At 42.8% G+C, this 15,903-nt stretch overlaps 1 protein-coding gene across 1 annotated transcript in view; it reads right to left on the reverse strand.

The window, feature by feature from the left end:
- Nucleotides 1-15,903, reverse strand: part of SLC1A1 (solute carrier family 1 member 1) — a 77,951-nt gene that overhangs the window by 6,776 nt on the left and 55,272 nt on the right. Inside the window, exons 3-10 of the mRNA XM_055428293.2 lie at nucleotides 15,792-15,884; nucleotides 13,931-14,045; nucleotides 12,680-12,722; nucleotides 10,378-10,476; nucleotides 7,130-7,314; nucleotides 5,930-6,037; nucleotides 3,993-4,115; nucleotides 3,210-3,404 (exon numbers count right to left, since the gene is read on the reverse strand). Of these exons, the coding sequence (XP_055284268.2) occupies nucleotides 3,210-3,404; nucleotides 3,993-4,115; nucleotides 5,930-6,037; nucleotides 7,130-7,314; nucleotides 10,378-10,476; nucleotides 12,680-12,722; nucleotides 13,931-14,045; nucleotides 15,792-15,884 (961 nt within the window). The remainder of the gene's footprint in view (nucleotides 1-3,209; nucleotides 3,405-3,992; nucleotides 4,116-5,929; nucleotides 6,038-7,129; nucleotides 7,315-10,377; nucleotides 10,477-12,679; nucleotides 12,723-13,930; nucleotides 14,046-15,791; nucleotides 15,885-15,903) is intronic.

Genomic DNA, 15,903 nt, shown 5'->3' on the forward strand with positions numbered 1-15,903 from the left:
TGGAGACTTCCCTGGTGGTCCAGTGGGTAAGAATCCACCTGCCAATGCAGGGGACATGGGTTCCATCCTTGGTCGGGGAACTAAGATCCCACATGCTGCGGGACAACTAAGCCTGTGCCACAACTACTGAGCCCAAGTTCTAGAGCCCTCATGCCATGTGGAAAGATCCTGCATGCTGCAACTACGACCTGAGGCAGCCAAAAATAAATATTTAAAAACAAAAAATGACTTCTTCTTTTATTCTCCCCAAGGTAGAGCCAGAGGGAATTTTTAAATTCAGTAATTACTCTGGGCCCCACAGTTGTTATTTGCTCTGGGCCAACAGTTATCAGCAAGTTTGATTTTAAAATACAACAGAGCAGAGAGAGAGGGTTTTCATGTGATTATTTAGTCTCTAGGCCCAGAGTTTATTCCTCTAGCAGTGAGGTTAAAAAAAAAGGAAGGGGTTAGAAAGATCTAGGAAACTTACGAGTGAAGCAGAGGGAGGGAATTCATCCCCCAAATAGCAAATAACCGCAAAGAACTGGCACCTGATACAACTGCTCCCTGGAAACGAGTTCAGTACAGACTCGGTGCCACAGGCTGAGGTGAGGGAGGTGGGAAAAGGCACTTGGAGAAGTGAAAGAACAACTGCTAGAATTACAGTAGTTGTGGAACTTTCTCAGGCATGATTCAGGGTTTTACTTTTAACATACTCTCCACTATTTAAACTATAGAACTTCACCCATGCTCCTGGGCTCCAGCCTCCTTAGCCACTAATACTTTTTACAGATCACGAGGCACTGGTGTAGTTTCCCTGCTTATGTGCCAGATGGTCTAGTTTGGACTTGTCTTCAGTTAATTTTAAGTAAACTGCAATAAATATGATTTAGGGTTGAGAAGATCTAAAAATTTACTGCACTAGAACACTGTAAGAACTTACTTTATGCCTAGGATTTGTCTATGTCAAATGCTGAGGATACAAGAGTGAATTAATTAACCCTGAAAGGTTTAGATTTAACAGTGTTTAGGCCTAGGGACCCAGGTTAGTCTTAAACTTCCACTCTAAACGAAGGGCTTCCCTGGTGGCTCAGATGGTAAAGAATGTGCCTGCAATTCAGGAGACTGGGTCCAATCCCTGGATCAGGAAGATCCCTTGGAGAAAGGAATGGCAACCCACTCCAGTATTCTTGCCTGAAGAATTCCCTGGACAGAGGATTCTGGTGGGCTATATAGTCCAGGGGTTGCAAAGAGCTGGACATGATTTAGGATTAGGATTAATCTGTAATCCAAATTCATCACTTCAAAGCAGCACTGTCCAGTAGAATTTTCCACTATCTGTTTCTACAGCGATAGAACCTTCATGTCTACTCTGTCCAATTTGTGCGTGTGGCTAATGGCTAACATATTGAACAGTGCTGTTCCAGAGAAACATCTCTGGCAAAATTCACTAATGACATTTTCACCATCTACTTGAGCAGGCAATTTCAGGCTTCACTTGACGAGAACTCTCTGCAAGATTTGACTCTGTTGACCATTTCATCCTTGAAAATCTCTCTTCTCTGGGTTTCTATGACACCATGGTTTCATGACTCTTCCCACCTTTCTATTCTCATTCTCCTCTTGCCTCTAATATTAGGATTTTCTAGGGCTCACACCTTAGTTTCTGTTTCTTCTCTACAAACTCTCCCATTCCCAACAATTGTTGAGTGCTCAGTATGTAGGTACTATTCTAAGTACTTTATATGCATCATCTGACTTAATAATCACTATTTGCATAAAATGTAGGTACTATTATTATCCTCATTTTACAGGTGAGAAAACAGAAGCCTTGAGAATTCAAGGTCACAGCTAATTTTGGTGAAGCACAGTCAAACACAGATAACTGACTCACGACCCACATGCTTGATGAACATCATCAAACTGATGACCCTGACTTCTGTATCTGCAGTCGAGACCACGTTTCTCACTGTATATTTCCACCTGGATGTCTTAGGATTTTCACATTCACTGTATCCAAAAGTATAAGCTCTTAATCTTCTCACCTATACTTCATTCTCTTACACTGTCCCTGTTCTGATAAGCACCATCCACCAATACTGGGGTCATCTTAGCCTTCCTCTGTCCCTCGCTCTGAATCCAGTAGGTGCCCCTTGAATTAACTAGCTCTTCAGCCATGGGTCAGTACCTTAATGTAGGCCTTTTCATGCTTTACCTGCAGTAGTCTCCTAACTGGTCTTCCAGCTTACAGTTTGTGCTCCCATTCATGTTCATCCATTAAATTACCAGTCATCTTTCTAAAATGCAAATCTTTCTATAATACGAAAGACTGTCTAAGACTCTTCCATGAGCTCCTCACACAAGCCCTTCCATGATATGATCCCTGCTTTCTTATCTCCCCGTGTTCTCCACATTGTACTCTTTATGCCAGCCACACCAAATAATCTGTACTGTGTAACTAGAACGTGGTTACATCAAGACCCTTGTTCAGCCTATTCCTTTCATCCAAAATGCTCTCCACTTCTATCAAATTCTTGCTCCTCTTCTAAGACTAAGCTAAACTTTCCTCTCTTCCAGGAAGCTTTTCCTCACCTTCACAGGTGGACCAACCCTTCCTTTTTTGGTGCCCGCTGTGTTCCACATTCAAACCTCTATTATAGCCTTTACCATATCACTCAGCACTTATTTGAAGTGAAGTGAAGTGAAAGTCTCTCAGTCATGTCTGACTCTTTGTGACACCATGGACTTCACAGTCCATGGAATTCTCCAGGCCAGAATACTGGAGTGGGTAGCCTTTCCCTTCTCCAGGGGATCTTCCCAACCCAGGGATAGAACCCAGGTCTCCCACATCGCTGGCAGATTCTTCACTAGCTGAGCAGACAGGGAAGCCCACTTATTTAGATATCTGGATACCCAACTTATCTACCCTTTAAAGGCAGGAACTACCCCTTGTTCAACCTTGATTCCTTGATACCTACTCTGTGCTTAGCACCTTGTGGGTGCACTGGGCTGAAAACACAGAGACTCCCTGGCTCTCCAGACCTGATGCAGTATTATGTACCGCAGTCCTGATACTTGTAATACAGATGCACTTAATCTTGGGATGAGATTTTATAGACCACAAAAATAAGTCTACGGCCAGACCATCCATGATCTCCCTCCACAGATGAGTTTTACTTAAGAGCAATTCCAGTTACAGAGATGAAAATGAGTGTGATTTCATGCCCCACCTGATAGTGATGATCTGCCCAACGCTCAAGTCCAAATCATTCAACTGCGCAATAAACACGGCCGCCACTGCTTCGTAGAGTGCAGTCCCATCCATGTTGATTGTAGCCCCAACAGGTAATACAAATCTAGTGATCCTCTTGTCCACCCGGTTCTTCTCTTCAGCACAGCGGAAAGTGACAGGCAGTGTTGCTGAACTGTGTGATAAAAAGAGAAAAGATATGATGGCCTAGGAATGCTGGTCCTCAATCTCTGCCTGAAGTGACACCTCAGTTCCCAAAACTAAATCGAGAGCTCAAAGCATGATGGCACTTTTGGTATGACCAGGAATCAGAAGTTGCTGTGCTATGACACAACCACATCCTGGGTTGCAGGACCTGCCAAGAGGGCAAGAAATATCCAGTAGGGTGAAGAAATGTGTGGAAGGTCAGAAACTAGGGAGATCATTTCTTAAAGGCAGCTACAAAACCCAACTGTAATCAGTGCTTCATCAGGTGAGGTGAGAGTTGATAAGGCTTGGCAGACAGATTTCTTCCAAACACCCCTCTTCTTTAAAAAAAAAAAATTCTTTTTAATATTTGTTTATTCATTTGGCTGTGTGGGGTCTTTTTGACAGGCAGGATCTTCGATCTTCATTGCAGCATGCTAGGTCTCTTAGTTGAAGCATGTGGGATCCAGTTCTCTGACCAGGAATTGAACCTGGGCCCCCTGCATTGGGAGCACGGAGTCTTAGACACTGGACCACCAGGGAAGTGGTGGTCCACCAGACACCCTCTTCTATTTACCTGGAGGAGATCATGAGAGCTGTCAGAAGAGCCTGGGCCATTCCCATGGCGAACTGGAAAGGGTTCTTTCGTACAATTATGAAATATATCAGTGGGAGAATTACAATGGAGTGGATTGCAAGCCTGCAAACAGGAGAGAAAAACAGGTTCACAGATGATGTTATCTCTTCTTTTTTTTTTCAGATAGCATTTTTACTCATGCTATCATTCCACTTTCATTATGGTCCAGTGAGAAAGAGGACAGGGATATATGTCTCTAGTGAACACATGGGGAAGAGGAGACTCAGCAAATCAAATATCTTGTCAAAGTTGGTGGCTAAGCCAGTAGCTGAGTTCACATCTCAGAGCTCACAGAATAGTTATATCATGCTGCCAAGCCCTGTACCTGATTTTCCTGCTATACATGCTAACATGCTTTCACTTCCTTCTGCTGTTGAATTCTTACTCCTCCTCTAAGACTCAGTGAAATCTCCCCCTCCTCCTGGAAGCCTTTCCTCACCTTCCCAGGTCCAGCTGACCTTCCCCTCCTTGGTGACTCTGTGGTCAATAGTATCATAGCCCTTATCACAGTACTCAGCCTGGACCATGCCACTGTCCAGCTGGACAGCACCACCATCTAAAGGGGAGTCAGGGTGCGTAAGAGGGAAGTTATCCCTGTTCTCCTACAGTAATATTTCATGACTGACCCTCTTTTGTCATTCCTACATTCCAAACTATTCCTTGTTTCACAAACCAAAGGGCTTAAAAAATGAAACTGATTCGGCAGATGCCATGTAAATGGCAACTTAGCATTTACAGATCAGTTATGTGAAGCTGAAATAATAAGAAATGGTCATTGAAAAAATAGATCCTGGCGGTCAAGAAAGGGATCTTACAGACAGTCTATGGCTTAGAACTATGAGAAACTGACTTTTAGTTTTATGTTAGGAACCTGGATAGGTTGATGGGGCAGAAACCAGCAGAACCTTCTCATTAAATAGCTCAGCATAATAAATCTCAGTCATACCATGGCCTGGACACAGCCCCTGGCCTCCAGTAAGGTGGATGGTCCCACCTCCATCACTAATGGGGCCCTGGAATTTGACTATGGCCTTCTTCTCCATTGACCAGCATGACTCTGCTTTTAGTAAACACAGATTAAGAACCAAATCTTATGCAGTGGATACTCCCCAGTGCAACTGAGTTCCTGCAGGTGAGCTGATTCCTTCAGTTGCGTGTTTGGGGGAACTGACCTGTGTGAGTCAAACTGATGATAATCAGTCATTCCCCTGGTCCATATTTCTTAGCATATGTGACATATCCTGCCCCTGGACTGACATCTGTGGGCACCATTCATAACCACATCTCCCCTCCAGGAATCAATAAGTGTGCTGAAAGGAAATATGCACACAGCTGTCCCCTGCTTTGCAAGTTCCCACCAACCTGAAGATTCTCCAGCACCCTCTCTGATGATGTAGGGTGTGACAGTGCTTACCAGCCCCCCAACAGGGTTGGAGCCAACCACCCATCCCACTCCTGCTTGCTCCAGTCCAACTTAATTTAGGCCCTGCCTAATTTCTTTCATGCTCAGGGTACGTGGGGACTGTTCTTACTTGTTTGGTTGGTTTACATCCTTGAAGAAGGGAAGGCCAGGAGAGGGCCGAGAGAGGCTACTAGTGGGTTTTTTCTCTTAAGAAATGATTTTAACACAGCTAATAAAGGCAGTGACAAAGCACGGTCCAGGCTGTTCTGCCAAGATCTGGAAATTAGCGCAGTGTGATCCACCTCCAGTTCAGCTGTTAAAGGGCAGCCCTTCTCCCCCCTGCTCTCTTATCTCTGAACCTCGTCTTTCCCTGCCCGTGGGAGAGAAGCCAGTTTCACCAACTGAAACCCAGCCTCTCAATAGCAATTCATTGGCTCAAATGAGGTTTCAGTGTCTTCCCTTGAGTCTGACATACCCACTCAGGACGGTGGCCATGTAAAGGCCCAGTTTGCGGAATATTTCCCAGTCTTCAACTTCTATGATCTTCCCGGCAATCAGAAACAAAATACCAATTGGCATGTAGCTAGAAAGTAAGCACAAGAAAAGACATACTTCTGTCATCAAATATTTTCTCAGGGTGGAAACTCTGGGAAAGAAACAAGCTAGGGCATATACCTTGGCTTGGGGTGTGCCCTTAGCTGGGAGGGGCACAGGGTATATACAATGAGGCTAAGGTCTCAGTTTCAGCCCAGCTGGACTACACTGGCTACAGGTTTCAGCACTCCTGTGCACCTTATATTCTACCCACCTATGCCACCATAAGGGGCACTCTGGTCCATACCCCATGCCTTGCTCCTGTGCACACACACCCTGCTGACTGTCTCTCTCTAGCTTGACTCTCCAATCATGGCCTCTAGGCTCTTTCTAGACATGGTCATCTTGTTTCCCAGGTAGTGGTATCAGCAACAGAACTAGTTATGTAATAGCTCTGTTTGTGGAGCTATCATTACATGCTTTGCATTGGGTTAGGTATTTCACATGCGTCATTCACTTAATGTACTTCTCCCAACTCAAGGGGTAGACTTTATTATCCTTTTTAACAGATGATGAAGTTGAGGTTCAGCAGGATTAACTGAAATAACTAAACCCTTTACTGTCACTGTCAAGGTCTATACTTTGAACCAACTTGCCGTGAGATAAGTGGGGCAGAGGTCTCCCAAGCAAGGTGGACTTTTCAGCATCTCCAGGGACAGGGCAGATGCTCAAGTGGTGTAGCTGCTATGTTCATCTGTGGCAGTTTTCATTTGGATGTATTAGGGCCCGTGTGTACCTACTGTATCCCTTCTACGTGGGGCCTGATAAGGAAAGCAACCTGTGTTCTGGAAAACTCCTTCAAATCACTCCTTTAAGAGTTCTTTCTTATAAAAATGCTGCTTGGCTGCAACGTGATCAAGGACCTTGGTAGAAAAGACAATGGCTAGACTCTCTAGATTTTCTAGAATCTCTAGACTTTCACTAGTGAACTAAGTCCTAAGTAATACATGGAATTATTTAATACTCTAGTGTCTTGCCCTCTCTAGGGTGAGGTGAGTTGAGAAACATAAACCTTTTCCTTCTAATTTTGAAGGGTCAGCCATCGGGGGAAGCAAGATGGCATTAACCGGTGACTGCTTACCACATAATGATCTGAACAATTTTCATGGTTGCATCACTCAGAGCATTGAAGAAATCCACCAGAATCTGTCCCCTTTCTCCCATTTTTCCAATCACAATTCCAAAGACGAGGCAAAAGACGATCAAGCCCAGGACATTTATGCCATCTGAATACGTGCCTACGACTTTGTATTCCTTTGTTTTGTTCTGTGGATCAAAACCAAGAAAATAATATTGATGCGTGATTATAATCTTGTTAGAATGCATAGGCCCTGAAACAGGAAGATATGATAGCCAAACAAACTAGTGACCTAGCAACAACTTAGGGTCAATGAGTTTAGGAGAAAAAAAAAAAAAACACCTACGGATGTATCAAATTTTACTGCCCCCACATCTGGCATTGAAGTTTGAAGTGCTTTTTTTTCCCCCCTCTGTTTCCACAAATCCATACTTGAATATTTCTTTTTAAGTTTTCTTATTCTGGGGTGTTTTAAATTTTTAATAACTTTAGGCACTTTTCAGAGTTATTTTAACAAGTAGTTACATTAGGAGTCTGCATAAAAAGATACTATTTAATAATGCAGGAAGCTCAAAATATTTACCAGTGCAGACATTTTTAGGACACTTTACTATCTATTTTATCCTAATAATGAACACAGGAACATTTTTTACTGCCTATAACCTTAGATAACCAGTAGGGTTTTAGATAAAAATTAACCAGATATCTACTACTATGAACCATTTCTTCATTTTATCCTGGGTAAGAATAGCATGGGGACTTCCCAGGTGGCTCAGTGGTAAAGAATCCGCCTGCCAATACAGGAGACGAGGGTACAATTCCTGGGGCGGAAAGATCCCCTGGAGGAGGAAATGGCAACCCACTCCAGTATTCTTGCCTGGAGAAATCTCATGGACAGAGAAGCCTCTGCGGGCTGCAGTCCATAGGGTCACAAAGAGTCAGACACAACTGAGCACACACACACACACGAGTAGCATGAGATATACCAAGACACACACACACACACACACGAGTAACATGAGATATACCAAGAGATAATTCAATCCTAGTTGTGCAGCATGAGCTTAACTGAGAGATTTCACAGGGAGATAATATATTCTGAGTGGTGCAAACCAGGTTTATAAAGAATTATGTGGATGAGCCACTGGGGTACCAATTATTTCTTACTTATGACCTGACATGATCAGACACATATTTATCAAGCAGTTAGCGTGTTAACTGCACTGGCTACAGCGTAGGGTCTTAAAATGCAGCTGGATAGACAAGACCAACTGTGAGAAACATGAGCCAGTGATAGCAAGGTGGTGTATAACTAACTGCACAGCCAAGCTATGAGTTACAGGCATCGTGTGGAGACTGGAGACATGAACGTGGGCTGTGAAGACAGTGAAGGACAGGCCCCGGGAGCAGGCAGCCAGGAGATAAGCAGAGATCTAGAAAGCAGACTCCAGAAAAATGGTAAGGAAAGGCAGACATCATCACACACCAGGTCTCTGTATTCTACTCATCCTTTACAGTCACCACACTAACTTAGACCTCCCTATTCTATTAGGGAGTATTCTATTCTTTCCAACCGTAATATTCATCACTCTTCACACAAGAGCATATATCACATGTGTCTTTTCTCTGTCATAATCCCGGTGCCCCTCAGAGCTTGGCCCATGGAGAGTGCTCAGAAAAATCTCTGTGGAACTGTAGAAGAGATCTGAGAATTCACTGAGAAGTTGGATCTGGATAGAATAGATTGGGCTCACCGAGAAGTAAGCTGGGAAACCAGGGAGGAGCCAGGTCATGGAGTGCTTTCTGTAGGAAAAAAGAGGAAGCTAACTGTGGCCTATTTAATGTGAACTCTTAAATCTACTGCATTTTTTTTTTCCCTTAAATTTTTCCTTCCTGAGTGAAGACAGAGTACATTCAGGAGAAATCTACTACAGGACTACAAATGTACTACTTCAGGCCAACCTGATCTAATCTCCAACTGGAGAAAGACATGGCAACCCACTACAGTATTCTTGCCTGGAGAATCCCATGGACAGAGGAGCATGGCAGGCTACAGTCCATGGGGTCACAAGAGTTGGACACAACTTAGTGACTAAACCCAGAATCTTAAACAATGAAATCCTAGAAGTTCTCAGAGCCAACTGATTTCATTGATAAGTTTATGGCAAACTCCTGGTGGCAAAACCTATCCTGAACTGAGATGAGGCTACAGATAGCCTATTTTTCTTACTTAGTAGCCAATCTGTAAGTTAGGTGCAGAAATGTTGATGTGCTCGATTCTAGAATATGATTGCCAATTCCACTTAAAGATGTTGCATAACATATAGTACACACACCACCTGGCCCTTCTAAAGTGAAAAACTCTGGACTCAGAATCACATTTGGGCAGAGAGTTTTAAATAAGGAACTGCAGGCCTGCATTCCACGTTTATGTGGTCTTGCAAATCTAACGATGTTCCCAGAGATGCCCAACTCAACTCTGGGTGGCAGAGACAGAAGTGACAGGACTCATTCTTTTCTCTGTGTGGCTCAGTTGCTCTTCATTATTCTCAGAAGTTATACTCTATACAGTGGCCGTCAACACTGACTTAGGGAATACCGAGTCAATGTTCCTAAGGGGAAACAGAGGATTAGGATCCTAGGAATCAACAGTCACATCATTTTGGTCAAATAATCAATATGCAACCTTGTTTTCTCTGTGTTTTAGTTCAAAGACATCTTATTTAATATACATTGTTTAATCATTAATCATCTCCCAAGCGTGATGCTTGGGAGACATTTCAAACAGTGAAATTACCAAGCTAATGCATAACACTGAGAAAAATATGGCAAAGACATACCACACAAAGGACACATATTTACCATATAAGAGCTGACCCAGGGAGGGATGTGTGTATACATACAGCTGATGCACTTTCTTGTACAGTAGAAACCAAGACAATGTTGTAAAGCAATTATACTCCAATAAAAAAAGGCAAAAATCAAATTGCTGAACCAAGAGGGCAGAGCATAGCCTCGTTCAACCTGGGACATGCGCATGGGCAAGTTACGTTTTTCACCGCCCCTAGCGTGTCTGTGAATGACCAGCACCATACTGATTTTCAGGTTTCAAATGCATTTTAGTACATAGTCAAATTCACAGATGTGGAATCTGAGAACAATGAGGATCTACTTATCTCCATCTCCTGCTCACTCATGACTTGGCCCCTGCCTACTGGGGAAGGGAGCAAACAAAAGGCTGGAAGCGGTACCTTGGGAATAGCAGTTGTCATGACGAGTGTGACAGGCGCCTCGGTGCTGTTTGTCCCTGGCTCCTCAGAAAGCTTCACTTCTTCACGTGTGGTTTTGTACTGCATGTTGGAGGGGGGAAGGTCAAAGAAATAAACAAAAAAAGGATTTTTAATCTCCTAAGGTTAAACCATAGGAATGTTACTTTGGCCAGAAAAGTGTCACTGAAAGGTTCTACCTCTGAGGCCTCTATTGGCTGTGGTTTTGGATGGTACTACCCCTGAGGCTTTCAGATATGCAGATGACACCACCCTTATGGCAGAAAGTGAAGAGGAACTCAAAAGCCTCTTGATGAAAGTGAAAGAGGAGAGTGAAAAGGTTGGCTTGAAGCCCAACATTCAGAAAACAAAGATCATGGCATCTGGTCCCATCATTTCATGGGAAATAGATGGAAAAACAGTGGAAACAGTGTCAGACTTTATTTTTTGGGGGCTCCAAAATCACTGCGGATGCTGATTGCAGCCATGAAATTAAAAGACGCTTACTCCTTGGAAGAAGAGTTATGACCAACCTAGATGGTATATTAAAAAGCAGAGACATTACTTTGCTGACAAAGGTCCGTCTAGTCAAGGCTATGTTTTTTCCCGTGCTCATGTATGGATGTGAGAGTTGGACTGTGAAGAAAGCTGATCGTCGAAGAATTGATGCTTTTGAACTGTGGTGCTGGAAAAGACTCTTGAGAGTCCGTTGGACTGCAAGGAGATCCAACCAGTCCATTCTAAAGGAGATCAATCCTGGGTGTTCACTGGAAGGACTGATGCTAAAGCTGAAACTGCAATACTTTGGCCACCTCATGCGAAGAGTTGACTCACTGGAAAAGACTCTGATGCTGGGAAGGATTGGGGGTGGGACGAGAAGGGGACGACAGAGAATGAGATGGCTGGATGGCATCACCGACTCGATGGACATGAGTTTGAGTGAACTCCGGGAGTTGGTGATGGACAGGGAGGCCTGGCGTGCTGTGATTCTTGGGGTCGCAGAGAGTCGGACACGACTGAGCAACTGAACTGAACTGAACTGAACTGAACCCCTGAGGCTTTGGATGCAAAACCGGGATTGAGAAATCCAACCCCCTGACCACCACAGCCACCATTCAATGGTGTCAAAATGTTCTCTCAGTTTTGTAGTAAGGGACCAATTAATGGAGCAACAATGTAGAAGAAAGCATAGGTTTTATCTTTAGGTGCTTTAATAGATTCTACAGGAATGTGTCAATCATTTTTGTTTCTATTTATTTATTCATTTATTATTTTTAACCTGGGGAAAAAACACCACATCACTTTAAATGTAGTCACCATGACTTTAATAAACATCAAGAAATATATGGTTGTTCCAAAGTCAATAATCCCTTTAGGGCTATTACGTGAGTGAGATTTCTGTTGAATTCCCTTCCTTCACCTGTTTGATTCTGCTGAGCTTCAGTAGAGACGTTTAAGAAAGAGCTAGTATATCATCACACTGGGCATAAATGTTACTCCTACAAGCCTCTGCCAACACCAAGAACCTTACAAGTGACCACTGTGGCTGAACCGCAAATGCGCCCCCTAAATAGAGGTGGTTCTGTGCCTCTTGGACGTTGGCAGGGAGCAATTTAATTGCTATTTTTGTTGGTCTACATAGAGGTCTCTGTTTGTGTAATTTATGTTAATGAATTCAGCAGCTTGTGATAGACTCAGCTGTCTTAAAGTACATAGATAAACAAGAGAAGAAGGCTTAAAGGAAATGAAGTGGAGAGATTGTGAAACTTCCCTAAAGGAAAAAAAGTGGCTTTGTTACATTGCTCTGTAGAGTGCCTGCAGTGGGCACGTAGTGATGAAAGATCAGACCAGATACCAGGAACACTAACCACCCACACGGGTCACATACTGATTTCCCAACATGGGGGTGGAGGTTACCTTTCCCAACTGCATTATATCTGCAGATAATCTGAACTTCACAAATATAAAATGGTTCTCTGAAACTAGGTACTAGAAGCCAGATTTGAAAACACTCATTTGACAGGTTCTTGACTTGCTTCATTTGAAACCTTTTGGGGGAAAAATGAAGCCTAAGGGAAAAGGGAGCAGTGTAAGCTATAACAGGCATGCTGCTATGGCTGGAAAAACTGGGTTTGCCAGGTCAGCTGAAATTCCTCCATTCACAGGTAAATACATTGCCCATTTTTGATGGGCTAATTCATTTTCTTAGGTCATAGAAGAAAAAAAAAATCTTAATGGGTAAGGAGGAAGAGTAGAACAGCTTGAGGGCAAAAATCATTATTCTTACCTGCTGAAAACAGGCTTGGACAAGGTTCTCAGGGAACATATTCCTGTTGGAGACATGAAAAGCAGTATCACATTAAGACAAAAGTGGTTTTCGTTTGTTTTTGTTGCACCTAATACATTGATGGAAATGAGTATGCTATAGAATTAGTACTCTGGTTTTGGTCTCACCTTTGCATAATGCTTCTTCGTATTAAGATTTCTTTTTCCCTACTGAGCTTCAGTTAGGGGATAGAAAGCTCTCCTAACTAACCATCACACTTAACTGATTCATTGAGTAGCCAACATGCTTGCTGTCCTTGGTGAAATATGTTCTAGCAGGTGGACACACACAGTTAAGAGACTTCTTTAATATTTTGCACATTTCTGTTTTCATCAATGAGAGTCGACTGCACTTGTTTCCAAATTCTTTATGCCAGTTGCAAATATCATTGTAATTACTGAATGAAATATTATGTAAATCAATGCAATATGAGTATGAAAAGGAAGGAGCAGTTTCTATAAAAACTAAGCTGGAATGCCTGGAAATTCATTCAAGGCAAGTGAGTAAAATTTCTGTTGTTGGATTAGGTAAGGGAAGACAATTGAAATAAAAAGAACAGCCAGAAGAACTCAGCTTTCAGATTTCCTTGTAATTTATAAGGGTTTTGTTGCTCTACTTCATGAAAACTGAATCTGGAAATTGTAGACGATGCATTTATAAAGGCAGCCTAGGCAAGAGAAATATGAAATTACAATCAACTGACACAAAGAAATGACCTTGGCCCAACATAAAAAAAAAATGGCAAATAAATGCACTTAAGTTTTAAGTATAAACAAAATACGTAGTGCATATTTATGATTCTCTGCTTTAAATGCTTATTTTTAAAATTAACTGACCAATCTGTAGCCCTGATTGTTTCAGATAAGAGGGTTTCTCCTGTGCAATTAAAAAATATATTTCTTCAAGTTGCTTCAGAACCAGCCATCCAATATAACCCAGCATCTTAATGCAACAAGCATCTTTGGGCATCTCTGTCCATCCTAAACCCTGACAGAGAGACCCTGTTCCTTCCATTCCTCTGTGGAACCATGACCTGGCAAGCAGGACTGGATATGTAACTTGCAGGGTCCAGGGCAAAATGAACACATACAATAATTTAAAAATTAAAAAAATTTCAAGATGGCATTTGCAGAGCATTAAACCAAGCATGGGGCCCTGTGCAACCACATAGGCTGTATGCCTGTGAAGCTACGCTTCTGGCCGGACACCCACCTGATCAGGTCTAACATGGCATCCACTGTGCTAACTTCAGGGGTGTTCCCTGTCCTGTCAATTTCATTCACTTTCTGGGTGACACCAGGCTTGATGCTCACGACCAGCACGATACCTGTAACCAAAGATAGCATCCACAGACCATTAAGAATCTCCCAGGGCACCTGATATCTCTTGTGCATCCATCTTAGAGTACCAGGCAGTACTGGGATGGGGACCCTGAGAAGTCTACCCAAAACACCGAGCCTCAGCAGGAACCTCAGCAGAATTACTGCCTTAATTACTTCCCATCTAAATGAAGCAGAAGGAACTCTTCCTGTGTGATTTTGAAAAATGAGGGGCTGCATTCCAGAATTGCTTCTGGAAACACTTGATAAGGAGAATGTTCTCTTCTTCTTTAGCTTATGAGATCAGCCTCGGCAGGGGTTGGGGTGAGAAGGACTTATTTCCCAACTTAGGTACTCAGCATCTTTCTGTAACTTTTACCCACAGATGCTGGTATTTTTCTGAGGGTCACAGAGAATAAGCTTTATCTTCCTGTCATACCACAGCCATCAAATATATGAAAAGCTGTGTGTAACCCACACAAGGATTTTGGTAAGGGAGTGTTGTTCTGTGTGACTCCTAGGGGGTGCAGTGAGAACAGGAGTTCTAAGGAGAGAGACTTGATCTTGCTATAAAGAAAAACTGTCTAAACAGAGGGCATCTGGGACTTCCCTGGAGGTCCAGTGATTAAGACTTCATGATTCCACTGCAGGGGATGCAGTTTCAATCCCTGGCTGGGGAACTAAGGTCCTGCATGTTGTGTGGTCAAAAAAGAAACACAAACAGAATCTGAAAGCACCATTTTGGAGCTAATGGGTTGCTCTTTAGATGTCCAGGTAGAGGTGGGAGGTTTTGGGAAAGACCAGGTTGATGTACTGGAGGGGACTGAAGAAAAGGCCCCATGCCCTTATCACTCTTCTCAAAGAGAAATGCCCCTCCAAGAGGGTAGGACTTAAGAATGCTGAATGCATTAGTTTTGCTGATGGGAGGAGTCACTGGGCAACACAGGGGCCATGAATGGGTGTGGTCTACTCTCCCCTCTCAGAGTTTCAGAAAAGATATCAGTCCAGCTTTGTTCTTTGTGTTGGCCTCCCTCAGGAGCCTAATGAAATGTGGTTTTGATTTAAGGCAGGGTTCAGGGCCTCCTAGGTCATCTGGCCTAATACCATTAAAATCTTACCACATCCTCAGTTCATCAAAGCAGCACTGTAAGGGTCAAGCTGGCTGCAACATTTGAGTACACTGCCCCCTCTCTTACCACTCGGGGCATCCTTCTTAAAATGTCATGCTAGGTCACAAAGGATGGACCATACTTTTTCACAAAAGTGTCAAAGGTATATGAGCAACCATAGTCCCTTATTAGAACATGCTCCCTCTTTCAAGTGAAATTTATACTTGGCAAGACTTCTGTTAGCTCTGGGTACTATGTGAAAATTGAAATGTACTGAAATGCTATCTTTCTGGAAATACTTTATAATTATACTCAAACCCACTATTATAGACTAACTATCTAGTTTAAAGATTAGCTCTTTGCTTCACTTTCTTCGACCCAATGATCTGGATAAGGTGCAGAACTGTCCCTCTCTGTTTATTTACTAGAGACATTAATAAGCAGTACCATGGCTGAAACTCAGCCAATATTACATTTGTTCATATAAAAGGTTCTGTGCTGACTTCAAGCCTAACAGCTTCATAGCAGTTTAACAATTGTATTGTCTGATCTTTAAAAAAGTGTGTGTTTAAAAAAACCAACTACTTTTAAACAGAAAGTCACAATTATACAGAAAAAAAAAAAGGATTCAGAAATAAATCTTACCTAAAATTACGGCAATGATAGTGGTACAGAAATAATATACGACAGCACGCAGACCAATTTTTCCAGATACGTTGGAATCCAGTGTAGCAACACCTGAAAGGGCAAGAAGTCA

Source organism: Moschus berezovskii, chromosome 7 (assembly GCF_049115385.1).
Source record: "Moschus berezovskii isolate FMDL1 chromosome 7, NW_MosBer_1.0, whole genome shotgun sequence".
Lineage (NCBI taxonomy): Eukaryota > Metazoa > Chordata > Mammalia > Artiodactyla > Moschidae > Moschus > Moschus berezovskii.